Source organism: Caretta caretta, chromosome 1, assembly GCF_965140235.1.
Source record: "Caretta caretta isolate rCarCar2 chromosome 1, rCarCar1.hap1, whole genome shotgun sequence".
Taxonomy (NCBI): Eukaryota; Metazoa; Chordata; order Testudines; family Cheloniidae; genus Caretta; species Caretta caretta.
In genome coordinates this window covers 62,013,878-62,030,174 of record NC_134206.1, presented here as the reverse complement: position 1 = coordinate 62,030,174, position 16,297 = coordinate 62,013,878, and the positions used below count along the sequence as shown (strand labels likewise).

The window sequence follows — 16,297 nt, the reverse complement described above, 5'->3', positions numbered from 1 at the left end:
GGGAGGTTCTTCAGGGGAGATGGGGGGGGGAAATGAATACAAATGGTCAGAGTTTCAAGATAAGTTGACCTGTATTTCTCCCTCCAAGATCTTTCAAGGGCACCCACTTACAGGTTTCCAGCTCCCAGCTGTCACCTCTCCTGGGCAGAGCCTGGTGTCTCACTTCCTTCTGACCAGGGTTTTAAAGCCGCACAGCTGCTCCTTGATCTATGCTAAGTCAGTCTGCCTAAGAGACTAGCATCTGCACTTTTCTCTCTCTGAGGGCTCTGGCCAGTGTATTGTCAGCAGTTAGTTTCCACACAGCTCCTTTTAAGCAAGCAGCTTTATTCCCACTTATAGAGAAAACATATTGTTATGATCAAAGAACCTACATGCATGCTAAAAAGCTATCCCCAACTCCAACACAGGGCTCTGGGAGGTGTCAGACCTTCAAATCCCACAACTGGGTTTTCCCCATGGTGACACACACATATCAGTCTTTAGATCAGTAATCAGGATAAATGCCCTGAGTCAGCTGAAGCTCTAGCTATTTATGCAACAGTCCTTCCTTTGTCTGTTGGTCTCTAGGGAATCCAGTTTGAACCAACACAAATCTTCCCAGGAGATGGTGCTTCCCTGGAGGTGTTATAACCTGAGTCATTTGCCTTGATCATTCCCTACAGTTTTCATTTCCTGGTGGAGCTGTGGTAACCTTCCTGCGCCACCCCTTGGAGTGCATACAATCCTGGCCCACAACAATATGTAGACCATTCATACACTTAATACCATATGGTCTCCCAAAGATATTGCAAGAACTTGCCTTATTTGTCACACATGCTACATAAAACTAATGCCAACCGTATATTCCCACATTATGCATCCGATGAAGTGAGCTGTAGCTCACGAAAGCTTATGCTCAAATAAGTTGGTTAGTCTCTTAGGTGCCATAAGTACTCCTTTTCTTTCTGCGAATACAGACTAACATGGCTGTTACTCTGAAACCTACCGTATATGAGTAATTGTTAAAAGGTACAATGGCTAGAAAGAGGGAAAGCTTTGCAGTATGTTCACATGTAAAGAATAGAATGTAAAAATGGGCTTGTATATGCACTGGATTATTTCTGTTTATTAGACGTCATTCCCAGTTGTATGTGACTGCTTGCTGAAGGAAAGAATGCCCCTGGGGAAAACGATTACTGTTGAATACTACACCAAGAATTAACTGCCTCATCAGCCCATTAAGATTTGTCAGCATTCTAAGAGCAGCATAAAACACATCTCAAACATTTTGAAAGCATTGTCTTGCAAAGAATGCTGCTAGGCCCATGTGCAGGCAATGATATACATTCCTTTTTTGCAAACTACACCCTCTCCTGCTACACTGGAATTCATTACTGCAAGTTTTTACTCCTGTTTTCTTGTGTGCACTGTTTCTTAAATATTAAACTCCTGAAGCTGGGATGCTGTGAATTTCCACATACGATAAAAATATTAAATATTGTGTAAAACAGAATTACACTTAATAAGAAGTTAATTCTTGGTCTCTGCAAGGTGGGCCTATTCCTCCATAGAACTGAACACCTGCTCTGAAGTCCTGAGGGCCTTAAACTCCTGTTGAACACAAATTTCAATGGACTCATTATATCTTCAATGCACAGACAGCACTGTAAGGAAATGGAATGAAATCAATGGGGCCACTCACAGTAGGAAAGTTAAGCACACACTTAACTGTTTGCAAGATCTGAGCCTACAATTGCAGCGTTTAGTGGGGGCTGTAAAGAGTAATCACAATAACTGAGAATTTTATTGTCTGTACCATATGATAAAGGGTGTCTGTACCATATGATGCGTAGCTGTAATATACTTACGTTTGGGAAGATGTTTGACTTAGTACTGTACAACATTCTGATTAAAAAATCAGCACTATGCAATATGGATAAAGCATTAAATAGACTGAGACCTGGCTAACTGTGGAAAGTGATGCTCAGATAGAGGGTTTTCTAGTGGCGTTCAACAGGGATCAGTACTAGGCCCAATGTGATTTAATGTTTTTATCAATGACCTGGATATCAATACGAAATCGCTGCTCCTAACATCTGTGATGACACACAGATTGATGGAGTGGTAAATAATGACGAAGCCAAAGCAGCCATACAGAGTGATTTGGATTGCTTGGTAAGCTGGGCCCACTCAAACAAAAATGTATTTTAATATTGCCAATTTGAAGGTCATACATCTAGGTACAAAGAATGCAAGGGGATTGTATTCTGGAAACAATTTAAAGAGAGTGGTCACTTTGGATGGGCTATTACCAGCAGGAGAGTGAGTTTGTGTGGGGGGAGGCGGAGGGTGATAAAACCTGGATTTGTGCTGGAAATGGCCCAACTTGATTATCATACACATTGTAAGGAGAGTGATCACTTTAGATAAGCTATTACCAGCAGGAGAGTGGGGTGGGAGGAGGTATTGTTTCATGGTCTCTGTGTATATAATGTCTTCTGCAGTTTCCACAGTACGCATCCGATGAAGTGAGCTGTAGCTCACGAAAGCTTATGCTCAAATAAATTGGTTAGTCTCTAAGGTGCCACAAGTCCTCCTTTTCTTTTTGCGAATACAGACTAACACGGCTGTTACTCTGAAACCTGTGTTAAAAATGTGCCTTAGGTGGATTACTGCATGGGGAATTTACCTTTATCTAAGGCAGGCAAATGTTGGGGATTAAACAAGTGACAATGACCCTTTGAGATTCATTGTGATGGGCACAAATCAGTTTATATGAAGGAAAACACATACTCTTCAAAGTACATAGATGTTTATATGAACTTTCTTACTAAGAATAAAATAGTAATTAAAACAGTCATGATGCATTTAATTTTAGCTTCCTAAAACTGACAGTATCTAGACAGTTTAATAAGAAAAAACTAAGTAAAACATAAATATTCAACTTGCTCAAATACATGCACATACTCAAAGGCAAATGTAAATTACATAAACCAATACCTCATCAAACACAATATTAAATACTTTCTGGAATAAATATGAATATTATTGATTGGCTCAAGAGTGAATTGTCATCTAAACTATAAGAATAAACAATGAATACAAATTCCAGAAATGCAAAGTACAAAACAATACAAATCATGCAGAGAAAAATTATTATGCAGAGAAACTGGTTATTCACTAACTTTCTGACATGAAGTTTTAAATAAATGGTGATTTGGTGTTCATTTTTCTTTTCCAAAAGTCTTGTAATTACGATGCTCTGTTTGCTCCTCTGAAGCTTTGACTTTGAGCACAGAAAGTTAATTGAAGAAGTACAAGACAAACAAGTGATCAGTTCTGTGAAAACAAAACCTCAGTACAGACAAGAAAAAAGTGAATTGACAGAACTTGGTAATGTTGTGCTGAACTTCCACATTTTCTATTGTCCAGAGCAGTAAAAAAGTCTGCACAAAGCTGGTTTTTAAAAAATTACAGTTTAAATAATGTTTGGGTTGGTTGGTTTGTTTGTTGGCCAGGGAAAAGGCCATCATACCATGTTGTCTCCCTCTTCTTTCACTGTGACATAGATCAACAGTGTACAACAAAGGTCTGATCCTAGTCCATCTGAATCCAAGAAGAGTTTTGATATTGGTACCAATAGGAATAGTCTCAGGTCCTAACAGAGGAACTGGTTCGGAAGGATGGAGGAATCTGCAGCACCATGTCATTCTAAACTGCCATTTTACTCTTTACGTTCCTTTCATCCCCCAACCCCAGAAAACATACATCTGTGTGTTTCAAACAAAACTGGTCTCTAGAAAGTGATCTTTATTTACTAGAATTAATTTTACCCATACTGTAGCCTCTATAGAGTTAGACTGTGGCATTTAGCCACAACGCTGAGGAAGGGGTAGTGTAGTGCTGCACAGCCTTACCGGGAGCTCTGGAAGCGATTGTGTTTTAGGAGGCGCCATTCTTAACCTGTGATTGACCCTGGCCCTTTCGTGGTAAGCAAGCAGGAAAGCCTGTGTATGCCTTCTTTCTCTTCCACACACTTGTGCTAGGGTGAGGGGAATCCTGGCACACGGCGAGCGGGAATGCTATAGTATCTTGTACAGCTGACTCTTCCACATGGCAAAATACTACCAGAGAGCTCAGAGTTACTTAGTACACTGCACTGATTAGAGCTGTGCTTGAAAGAGCTGAAGCTTTTGTAGCTCATTAAATGCAATTATCCACCTCATATGAATTTCCCAGAGTGAAAAACAATGCAGAACTTGATCTAAAAAAAACCTCCAACCAAACGAAAAGGAACTTTCCAAATTTATATGGTCTTAAGGGATTTGCAAATGTTGGTAGATGCTTTTGAAGGCAGTCTGGGAATTGTAATAAATTCCTTCCTGAGCAGTCACTTGCCCCATGAACAAAAGAGAACATTGCTTTAGGCCATTAAAGGTTGGCACAGAACACAAAGTATTTTAGGGCACAGAGTAGGAGGGGGGAAAAATCACTCATCCTTAGTCCAAAGTTCAAGGGATTATTTCCAACAACCACCTGTTATATATAAAGGATGGCATATGTTATAAATTGCTGAGCATTGTATTATACTGTCTTATATATCACTCTATTGCTCCGACACTCTTTCTTAGTTCAGCTGCCTTTTTTTCCATCTGTTGAATGTTCCACTGCCACTGTCTTCTGTTCGACTGGAGTTTGTTCAGTTGACAATGCAAACGTTTTAGAATAGCATCACATCTTTTATTCTGTACCTAATAAAATAGAATAAAATACATCTGAGGACTGTTTGCAGGTAACACAAAGATTCAGACTAATGTAGCTGGCAGGGCTCTATGGTCAGGAAAGCTGCACTGCTCTGGCCAATGTTGATTTGTACAGAAAAGAGTATAGACAATACAAAGAGTAGAGGGGTGAAGATACTGTTTCATTCCTCAAAAACTGGATTTGACTGTCACTTAGGTTACTAGAGAATAAGTTTGACCACAGTTTGAGAACCCCAAACAGTTGTCAGGACCCCAAAGTAGGTCATGGCCCAATTTTAATGTGGTCACTAGGGCCAGCATTAGACTTGCAGGGACCCAGGGCTGAAGCTGAAGCTCTAGCTCCAGTGCCACCTGGGGCAGCAGGGCTCAAGCTGGGGTTCCCTTTCCACCCCACCCAGGGCAGCGGGGCTCAGGCTGCGGCCCCATCCCAGGGTTATGTAGTAACTTTGTTGTCAGAAGGGGGTCATGGTGCAATGAAGTTTGGGAACGCCTGAGTTAGATGATCTCTTTATAGTCTCCAATATTCATATTATAAAATCAACCAAATGCTTCGCAGACTTTGGCCTAGGAGTTCTCCATCCAAACACCTCATAGACCAAGGCATTTGCCTTGTGGAACCTTCTAGGATTTTAACAAAAAGAAGGATAGTCTCAAAGGGGGGTGTGTGTGAGCGCGCGCTTTGTGTTTTCGGTTGGGGTTTGTTTTTTTTCAGATTCCCCTTTCCTCTGAGATCTACAGAGCTCACAGTCTAAATAACTTAAAGAAAATTGAAAGTAACCCCAGGATCAGAGTTAATTTTCAGCCTGCAACAGTCATAAAGTAGATATTAACTGACTGGAGTATAAAGGGCACTAATTACATTTATTCTGATAACCTAATGTTTTACAAAGTGCTTTCAGATGACCTAAAACTCCTCCTCTATCTTTCTCGGATGGATTTTGTCATGATAAAAAGGTCCATTTTCAGATGCCGAAGAACAGACAGTTGACCTAGGATCTTAAAATGGTTGTGTTTTAGTTTTCAGTTTAAGAATTTTCTCCTGTTCCTTGTAATCTGAAAAAAATCCCCTCTCTCCCTTCCATATTGTAGTGCTCTACTGAGCTAGTCTCAAATCTGTTCAAAACCTTTGTATTATCAGACTTTGAATCAGATCATTACATTTTATGACATTTAATTTGCCTAACAAGACAAAGGGTATGTACGTCTGAGGCTCAACGCCTCTCAGATGTACTTTTGAATATCACTCAACTATTTAAACAATAACTTCATAACAATTAATATTTGGGCAGATAGCAAATTAGGAGGAGTTGTGCTTTCTCTACTTTACAGACTGCTCAAATTTTGAAGGTGCTCAGGAAGGCCATTTTCTTCATGCAATTGATTCTTCCATTGGTTAGATATCAGGTACCATAGGGCAAGCAATGAACAGTCAAGACAGAAACAAGTAGTAAACCATTTTAGGTAAATTCTACATACTATCCCATTGCAGACTCTTTTTTAAAATTCCCAATATTACCTCCTTTCCCCAAACATCTTAAACTTGCCACCTATAAAGAGCAACTTCAAGAAACAACAAGTATTACAAGTTCAGCAATCTCTTCATTCGCTTTCAGAAGAAGGCAAAGGAGAAGTGATTGACAGTATTCTAAGATCTCGTGACTGTATTTCTTCCTAAGCTGTTGCGGTGGAAAATGCTGATGACTAAAATTTTTCCCATGCTCTCAAAAATTCAAGCTCTCAAGGTTAGATGAGTTTTACCAATATTAAGTATTCTTCAGGATTTGAGTTTAATGGTGTTATCATTGGTTAATGTATATGCTTGGATATGTAGCAACCTGTTTAGTAAAATATTTTAGAACTTCAACTACAATATGTATGTTCTGTCATATGACTGTAATTATATTCTAGTCGAATAACTCTAAACCTTACCTCAATCTCTTTTCTAAGCTTAGCGTGCACTTTTTTCTCTTCTTCAAGCAATTTTTTCTTTTCATCGATAGACTCTTTTACCATAGTAACTTCCTTTATTAAATGTGTAATTTCTTCCTGAAGATACACGTGGGAATTAAAAACAAAAAGACCCCAAACCCCATTTGTAAAACAGAAATAACTCTAGTATAATTGTTTACCTTCTATAATTTCATTTTAACAATCTGTTTGCATAAACATTGACTTTAGCTAAAGAAATAAGTTCAACAATTTAAAAGTTTGACTTAAATAAACTTCCTGCCTACCTAGCAAATTATATGTATTGATATATTTACAAAAACTACACAGTAATATTGCTGTGGACATGGCTACAGCTACAGGGCTGTAACAATTTGAATTTATCTAGCACACTATTGCACACACAACTTTTTAAAAAAAAAAGTTTTTAGAAGTGTGCATATATACCAGTACTGGTATATATATATACCAGTAGTCAACTTTAAAAATTCAATCAACTGATTATGTAATAATGTGCATAATATGTGAATTACATTCTCCTCCCATGTGAAATCTAATGCTAATGGAATTTTGGCTATTGTGTTTATCAAAGTGTAAGCAGGGAATGAACTCTCCCCTGACATCTAGTGATGAGCTGGGGGGTGGGGGAAGACTTGAGGACCCAACTGTATTTACATGAACACGCCTACTCTGCCTCAGACAAACTGTGCTGACAAAGCGATCAATTTTGGGTGGTGTTGGGTTACAAATCACTTTAGCATTGAGTGCAGGGGTAAAGAAATGTTATCCTTATTGTAAAGGGAAGCAGAACTGTGCTTAGCATGTGCTGATTGAGGGGGTCACCATCAACTGAACTGCACTCGCTAAGCTGGGGACAGAGATGCCAAATCTCAATGAAAGGGGAGAGAGAGTGGGGACAGGGGTGGTGTGGGGTCTTTCTAAGTGTCTTAGATGCTATTTGACATTCCCTCCACACATGCGCACACTCTCTCTCTCTCTCTCTCTCTCTCTCTCTCAACTGAATGTAATCAGTTCTGTCTTTAAAAAGTAAGAGAGAGAGAGAGTGTTTTGATTTTTTAAGCGATCACTACAGCTGAAGTCTCTGAGACCCAGTTCTAAATGCTAATCCTTAGGCCAGGGCTTCACAATGGTGGCACAGTTGTGCCCATGCAGCATTTTAAGTATAGACCTGCTCTTAGACCTGCTGTGGGGCAGCATTTCAGCTAAACAGCCTGTACTAGCAGTGAGATTCCCCATGAATTTCTGAAATCACTGAGAACTGGGTTAGGAGGTGGGACCTCAAGACATGGTGTCACAGAGGTTACAGCAGAGCTGCAGGTGGCAGCAGAGAAAGCGAGGGTGTAGAGGCCAATGGGAGCAGAGCGAATGGTGGCACAGTGACAGCAGCGGGCAGAGATGCAGAGGGAATGGTGGCAACTGCGAGCCAATTGCAGCGTCTATGGCAGCAGCAGCTGAGGCATTGCTTGATTCCCCGCCACCCCGTGAGTGGGAGGTGAACTCACATGAATGCACCTCTGAACCCTAGGTCTTTGCTGAGCAAGGACAGCAACTGTGAGTGGGGTGCAGTGGAGGGAAAGGGGAGTGGCTTGTTAAAGGAACACTTGTTTGTGGGACTTCCACACTGCCAGCATATTCTGGGGTGGGATGATCACATGATCACATGCTTTTGAATATGGTTGTGATGTTTTCCCAAACTAATGCTTGGTTCCTTTTCCCTTTTAATAAAAGTTCTTGTTTGTTATACATAGATTCAGTGCTTGCGAGTGCGGACGTATTGCCTCTTAAAGGCGCCTGGAGGTGGTGTTCAGTTTTCCCAGATTACTGGGTGGGGGCTCAAGCCCGTTCTGTTTTATAGTGTTAAGATAAACCCCTAAACAGTGAACCTGGCCCTTGTTGCTGCCGACTCCACGTGGCAGAAGGGCCACATTTATAAATGGATTTACATGTAATAAATCATTTCTCATCTATTGTAATTTTCTCTGATTATGCTCAAATAGCAATGTCGCCTACATAACTAAATGATTTATAATAAAAAAGCTGGTTTCTCTATAGAGTTCATTCTCAGAGAAGAAAGAGGGGATTACAAGATAAAACCTTCATTCTACATAGGCTTTTTTATGGTAGAAAAGCCACATGGAATTTAAAGTATATGCAATCACAAGCCACAGAAAGAAAGCACAACAATTTATAGAGTTTATAGGCAGCAAAAAGAGAGCATATCTTCCATGTTCCTCTTTATAGCACCAGATGTGAATATAGATGTATGTATACATTTACATAAACCTTAAATTCGAAGCTTTAGTGCATATAATCACTTGATCACCTATGTAATATACACTTTTGCCACTATAGATCTGCGGGGGAGGATACAGATTATGGCATATCTGAACAATTGTAAAAGTTTAATGCCATTTATGTAAGAAAGAGACACTAAAACCTGAACAAACTTAGCCCTTGCAGAAGCAGGTGCAACCCCCATTCTAGTCCGTATGAGACATAACCTTCCTATGTCAAGCCTTAATTTTGTCCATTAATCTTGTTGCAAGACTTGGTTTATTGTGATAATTTGTTTTTGTTTTTTTAGTCTGGGAGCTGTAGGTTTAATCTAATTTCACATTACTGTTATAATAGTGTAACTCCAGTGGAGTTACTTCTGATTTATACCAGTGTAAGTTACATTAGAATTAGACTCTGTGATTCTAAGACAATTTCAAATATGCAGTTACTTAGTTTTCCTCTATAGTTGTACATTTTTGCAGCTCAGACTGCTTTAACTTTTACAAATTTAATAAAGCATTAAAATTACACACACACACACGATTGCTAGAGATTAGACATAATAAAATTGATGTTTTTTCTCCTTCTCCCTTCTTATGTCATCTTTTCTCACCCCCTCCACCTTCTGTTCACACATAGCTCAAGTACAATTTGTTACCAACTAAACAATGTGCTGTTAGCTGACAGTGGTAATGTAACATTTACAGGGATATACAGTGTGTGTTCTGAAAAGTGTATATGTAGGTTTATCCAAGACCCTGCAGTATCCTACAAATAACAGTGGATGAATTTTAACTGACAGCACTGTAGTTTCCTCACAGCCAAGTTAATGTTGTTATATCAGGTGAACCTAGCTTTTGGAATCAAACATCAAGAATAGTGGCTGGTACCATTTTTGCTGTAAGCTAAGATCACCATTTACTCAATCTAGCTTGGGCAATGAACCCAGATATTCCACATATCCGCACACCATAGCAAGCACTGCAAAGCTAGACCAGATTATAATTTTAAATTGTAAAATATTTTTGTACACAATAGGAAAGGTATGTAGAAACAGAAACATCTGACCTGCACTTGTTTTATAACTTGTCCTTCAGGATTCTGGAGATCATTCATTAATTCTTCTTTCTTTGTCTTTAGCTCTTTAACCATGTCTCGTTTTTTAGCAAGTTCGAGCATAACTGGCATTTTGCTTTCTGCTTCCCAATAACGCTCTTTATGAGCCATTATTTTCTCATGATATGCACTATTTCTTGCAAGCATCATCTCAAATTCTTCTTGCGCTGCTTCTGTGTCAAGTTTCAGCCTTATCTTTTCAGCATACAGGGATCTGACTTGGGACTCCAGACTTTCACAGTGATATTTTGTAGTTTCTATGTCATCATCTTGCTGATAAATTTGCCTTTCTGTTGCCTTTGTTTCTAATAAAGCAGACTCCATTTGTTTTTCAAGTTCTTGAAGCTCAGCCTGTAAAATGTTATAATATTCTCCTTTCAGTGGAAAGCCAATGTTTGGGAGTATAGCAGTAGGCTATTTAAACAATATCATTTACATTTAGTTAACAGAATTCTTTCTTTTCATTTTATACAGAACACACAATAAAGAAATCTATACAACTTAAAAAAATAGTTTGAATAGAAGAGATCACTAGAGTTCCATTTCCTAAAATCATCACCAAGAGACATGATAGGTGACAATATCTGAGGCTTTATCCCAGGGGTAGGCAACCTATGGCACATGTGCCAAAGGCAGCAAGCAAGCTGATTTTCAGTGGCGCTCACACTGCCTGGGTCCTGGCCACCGGTCCGGGGGGCTCTGTATTTTCATTTAATTTTAAATGAAGTTTCTTAAACATTTTAAAAACCTTATTTACTTTACATCCAACAATAGTTTAGTTACATATTATAGACTTATAGAGAGAGACCTTCTAAAAACGTTAAAATGTAGTACTGGCCCGCAAAACCTTACATTAGAGTGAATAAATGAAGACTCGGCACACCACTTCTGAAAGATTGCCGACCCCTGCTTTATCCTATTGGTCTTAAAGGTAAGTGTACATGAAATTTGTTATCTTTCAAATGGGTTCAGCTTCCTCATAGTCAGATGATGTATAGTGGGATGTGTCAGAGACCCTAACTGTATCAGTCTCCCTAATGTTTTATCTAAACTAGGAGTTTAGGCCAAACTAAACTCAACTGCTTTTCCTATTGCAGATGCAGGGTAAAAGCAGGAGGCAACAGGCTAAAACCAAGGTAATGGTGTCACCCTGCTTCTATATTAGGAAATGTGGTTGAGTTAATTGGGTTTAGCTAACTCAATTCGATCTAGGTTCTTACACTGCTCTCATCACCATAATATCTGAGTGCCTTCCAATCATGCATTAAGTGACATGAGTAACATCCATCAGGTGTAGTTTGTTCTCTCTTTCTCATGCTCTCCCAAGGGGGAGAATTGCATGTGCAGTGTAGGGTTTTGTGTTTAGGTATGGAGTTTTGTAAAAATGTATGTGCTGCTATGTGTTTTAGGTCAAGGAAGTGTGCCTTTTTAGGTCAAGGAAGTGTGTCTTTCACTTGCAGTGAGAGGTAGTGATGGTCCTTAGTTCCTGTTAACTCAGATCTTCTTAGCATCAATCACTTTTTCCTAGTCTAGATAAGCCTAAATCTTGTGATCTCCAGGACTTTTAGAAGGCATTTGACTTAGTACCACCTGACATTCTGAGAAAAAAAATAGCAATATACAAAATCATTGGGGCACATATTAATTGATTAAAAACTGGCTAAGTGATTCATCTAAAAAGTAATTGTAAATGGTGAATTGTCATCCAATGATGGCTTATGATGGGATATGGTAATTAAATATTCATGGTAAATAGGCCCAATGGCCTGTGATGGGATATTAGATGGGGTGGGATCCGAGTTACCCAGGAAAGAATTTTCTGTAGTATCTGGCTGATGAATCTTGCCCATATGCTCAGAGTTTAACTGATCGCCATATTTGGGGTCGGGAAGGAATTTTCCTCCAGGGCAGATTAGAAGAGGCCCTGGAGCTTTTTCGCCTTCCTCTGTAGCATGGGGCACGGGTCACTTGCTGGAGGATTCTCTGCTCCTTGAAGTCTTTAAACTACGATTTGAAGATTCAATAGCACAGATATAGGTGTGAGGTTTTTTGCAGGAGTGGTGGGTGAAATTCTGTGGCCTGCGTTGCGCAGGAGGTCAGACTAGATGATCATAATGGTCCCTTCTGACCTAAATATCTATGCATCTATGACTCATTTCTAATGAGATATAACAAGGGTCTGCTCTGGGCCCAATGCTATTCAATCTCTTTATCGGTAATCTGGAAGAAAATATAAAAGCATCACTGCTAAAGTTTGTTGATGACACAATAATTGGTGGAGAGGTAAATGATGATAAAGACAGATTTCTGTTGCGGGATCTCTACAAAGAGATCTCAATTTTGTAGTAAACTGGGCTTACTTGATCAAAATGTTTTAATACAGCTAAATGCATGGTCATACATTTAGGAACCAAGAATGTAGGGCACGTTAATAGGACTATGGACTGTATTTTGGAAGGCTCAGAAATGGATTTAGGGGTCATGAGGACAACCCGCTAAACACTAACTCACCTTGTAATGCAGATGCTAAGAGAGCAAATATGATTCTTAGAAGTATAGGCAGGGGAATATCAAGTAGGAGTAGGGTATTAACAGCATACACAACATTAGAGAGACTATTACTGGAATACTGTGTCCAGTTCTGGTGTCCACATTTTTAAAAGGATGTTGAAAAATAGTAAAGAGTTCAGAAAAGATCTATGAGAATGATTCAAGGACTGGAAAATCTGCCTAACACTGAGAGTCTAAAGAAGTGAGATCTGTTTAGTTAATCCAAGAGAAGGTTAAGAGGTGACTTGATTAAGGTCTGTAAGTACCTAGATGGGGAGAAGATTTCTGACAATAGAGAGCTCTTTAATTTAGCAGGCAAAGGCATAATGAGATTTGATGGCTGGAAGCTGAAACTAGGCAAATGCACACTAGAAATAATTCAGAAATATTTAACAGTGAGGGTAATTGTCTATTGGAACAACTTATCCGGGGCTGTGGTGGATTTTCCATCACTTTAAATCAAGCCGTAGCTCAGCCAGATTTATGGGTTTGATGTGGGAATCAGTTGATGAAATTCTATGGCCTTTGTTAAAGTAAATCAGCCTAGCTGATGATAATGGTGCCTTCTGGTCTTAATATCTATGAATAAAACTAGACTGGACTCAGCATCTCACAATATAAAACAATAATGAAATAGTAGTGATTGGCAAAATAACCTACTATATCTTTTCCATCTCCGTTTTCTATGATGGTATCAGTAGGAGAGTGCATACCTACTCAAAGGGACATTGACAAGTGAAAATGTAGGAGGGATATCTGTTTGGCTGCAAGCACTAATGGTCTAAATTAAGTCACATTGCTGTAAAGTTGCTGAATCCACTTACAGTACTGAAGTCTCTAAAGTAAACCACTTTGACAACTGAACTCTGACAAACTAAACCAAAAAGAATTAACTTAACAATATGTCCAGAAATTGAAGAGCTAATCATGAACACTATCATAAACAATTTAGAGTGCAGGCATGCTGTTAGGCAGGACTGTTACATGGAGGACCTGGATAACGGTATGAGGAGGGACATCATCTATGAAGCTGAATTCCTTGACAGGATTAAGGAGAATGACCCTATATTGTTTATATAGAACTTTTTTCAAATCTTAGATAACAAGAGAGAAACTTTCAGTAGAACTGGCATCATCTCTGAGCTACCAGCCATCTAGGACAAGTGAAAGGTCCGAACGGCAAAGATCTTGAATTTTGGAGAAGAAACAACTGTTTTATGTGCTTTCTGTGAAATACACATAAGGAAGTAGAGTTAGAGATGTAAATACAATCTTAATTTTGGTATTTCCTGACTTTTGAGTTCATAACTATTCAATCTTAACATTAATGCTAGCTTTTGTATGGAATGTTCTAGGTTAAAAAAAGGAAGAAACTAAAAGAAAATGAGTGAGTGTAATTGTCCAGGACTTTGAAGCTCCGTGGGCTCCAAAAGTTGCATATAACCTGTGTAAATATTATAATCTAGAAATATTTGCTGCAACAATATCTCAATATTCTGCTGCATGCCCCTTAGGAAGCACCTCTCCTGCAGGTGATAAAAGATTTCAAGGCATGCCAGACCAAGGTTCCCTCTGGTGAGCCATAAAAATTGTCTGCAGAAAGGAATCCCTGTGCCATGTGCCCAAGAAGGTCTAAAGAAGGAAGCCACTGTTCAACAGACCTTAGAAGATCCAAAGGTGGGGATTCCTCTCCTGTGCAACTTTAGAGCTCCCAAATTGGGGAACTGGTAGATAGATGCAGGGGAGCTGGTAGATAGTAGATTGATAAGGTAATAAAGCGGCCCCTAACTTGTGGACCTTAAAAAGACCACAGGAGCCCATCACTCAGTGGTGATTCTCCTTCTGCTACTGATTTCAGCAGTATGGATGACTTGCCGTTGATTGTGAAACTATCTTCCTTAGGTGCACATTGAGCTCAGAAAAAACAATCTACTCAATATGCATACTCAATATGTGATTTCCCAATACACATAACTTGATCAAATAGGAATTACTTTTCATGCAAAATTTCAAACCTTGACTGTTTCAGATGTAAGACTATTCCAAAAAGTGGTCAAAAGAATATTTTTAGCTCAGGAATAATGTATTTCCTTTTTATTCTCCCCATATTAAAAATATAGCTTTCAGATAGAAATCAAGACTGAATAATTCAGTCCAAAAGGTGAGAGTTTCAGAAAATCAAGGGAGTTTTTGCAAGGATCAGAACAGAAACCATTATGCAATCTTAGCCATAGCTATATATATCCAGTATATAATATATTATATTATCAAACAAAACCTACACGCACGGCAGTGACGGCTGAGATAGGACACACCCCATCCAGCCAAAATCCACATGTCCTAAAGGATTTTAGGTTTCTTGAAAAAGGATACCAAAAAGTGAAACACTCCAGTGGAAAAACTGTTGTGGTGATTTTTAAACTCTTATTATCCTCTCTCTATCAAACCCTTCATTTTTTTTACTCAGTCCACCATGAAAAATGGTCTAAGCTTATATTTCATGTTTTGAGTTTTGCCATTTCAATTAAATTTTTGCAAAATAAAAGATTAAAACTTCTGTTAAAACTGCACCATAATGACATAGGCATATACTGTTTTGGGCAAAACCTAAGTACAACAAGGTAAATTAAGAATGGACTAAGTATCAGAGGAGTAGCTGTGTTAGTCTGTATCCACAAAAACAATGAGGAGTCCAGTGGCACCGTAAAGACTAACATTTATTTGGGCATAAGCTTTCATGAGTAAAAAACCCACTTCTTCAGATGCATGGAGACTTGCATCTGAAGAAAAGGGTTTTTTACCCACAAAAGCTTATGCCCAAATAAATCTGTTAGTCTTTAAGGTGCCACCGGACTCCTCATTGTTTTTAAGAATGGACTAACTGCCTTAACTTTGAATTAAGATACCCCAGGAAAATAGAGAAATATCAGCTTCCCTTATTCATAGTAATACTTTCTTGTCTATTGTACTACATTGTAAATCCAACATTCTAAATTAGATCTTACCTGTAACTGAGAAAGAACTATTTTGCTTTTTTCTATTTCTGATGCTTGTGAATGTTGCTGTTCTGCTACTTGTTTTACAACTTCAACTAATGATGGAGAATTTTGCTTAGCCATTTCTAGACAAAAGGGTAGTATTGTAAGAACACAGAATAAAAATATATTGTTTTCACATAGTCTAGTTTGATTCCCATGTTAAACAGTTGATAAAGACAAAGGACAATACTTTCAAAATATTCTTGGACTTACTCTTCATATAAGAACCCAGATCAATAAAATATTCATCATGGCCCATTTTTGATCATCAAGGAAACATAATTAATGGGTTGAAACTCAAAGGAAATGATGATAGAGGATTCAAAATCTACACCACGGTGTTTCTTCTGTAAAACTACATTTTTTCCTTTGTTGAGTGTTATAAATGTTCTTCCTGCTGGTTCATGGGGCAGATCCTCAGCTGGTATGAACAGTCATAGCTGCATATGGTCACAACATGTGCTGAGGATTTTGCTTGCAGTTCTAATGTAATTTCTAACATTGCAACAGCAATATATGATTGAGGCAATTTAATCATAAACGCCTATTATATTTAGGGCTGTCAAGCGATTAAAAATTTATCGTGATTCAGCATGTGATTAAAAA

At 38.6% G+C, this 16,297-nt stretch overlaps 1 protein-coding gene across 1 annotated transcript; it reads right to left on the bottom strand.

Annotated features, from left to right (window-relative positions):
* Positions 1–4,559: 4,559 nt before the first annotated feature.
* Positions 4,560–15,911, bottom strand: CCDC122 (coiled-coil domain containing 122). The gene is made up of 5 exons (XM_048851003.2): positions 15,905–15,911; positions 15,659–15,774; positions 10,056–10,454; positions 6,672–6,788; positions 4,560–4,730 (listed from the first exon to the last, which is right to left on the bottom strand). Exons 1-5 carry the CDS (start codon positions 15,909–15,911, stop codon positions 4,581–4,583), a joined length of 789 nt encoding a protein of 262 aa, XP_048706960.2. The 3' UTR covers positions 4,560–4,580.
* Positions 15,912–16,297: the final 386 nt, after the last annotated feature.

Excerpts from the sequence above, each read along its gene's own strand:
- CCDC122 (XM_048851003.2), bottom strand. Across the intron at positions 10,455-15,658 it reads TAGTTCTTTCTCAGTTACAG|GCTGAGCTTCAAGAACTTGA; the intron begins GTAAGATCTAAT and ends AACATTTTACAG. Across the intron at positions 6,789-10,055 it reads AAGTTATAAAACAAGTGCAG|GAAGAAATTACACATTTAAT; the intron begins GTCAGATGTTTC and ends GTGTATCTTCAG.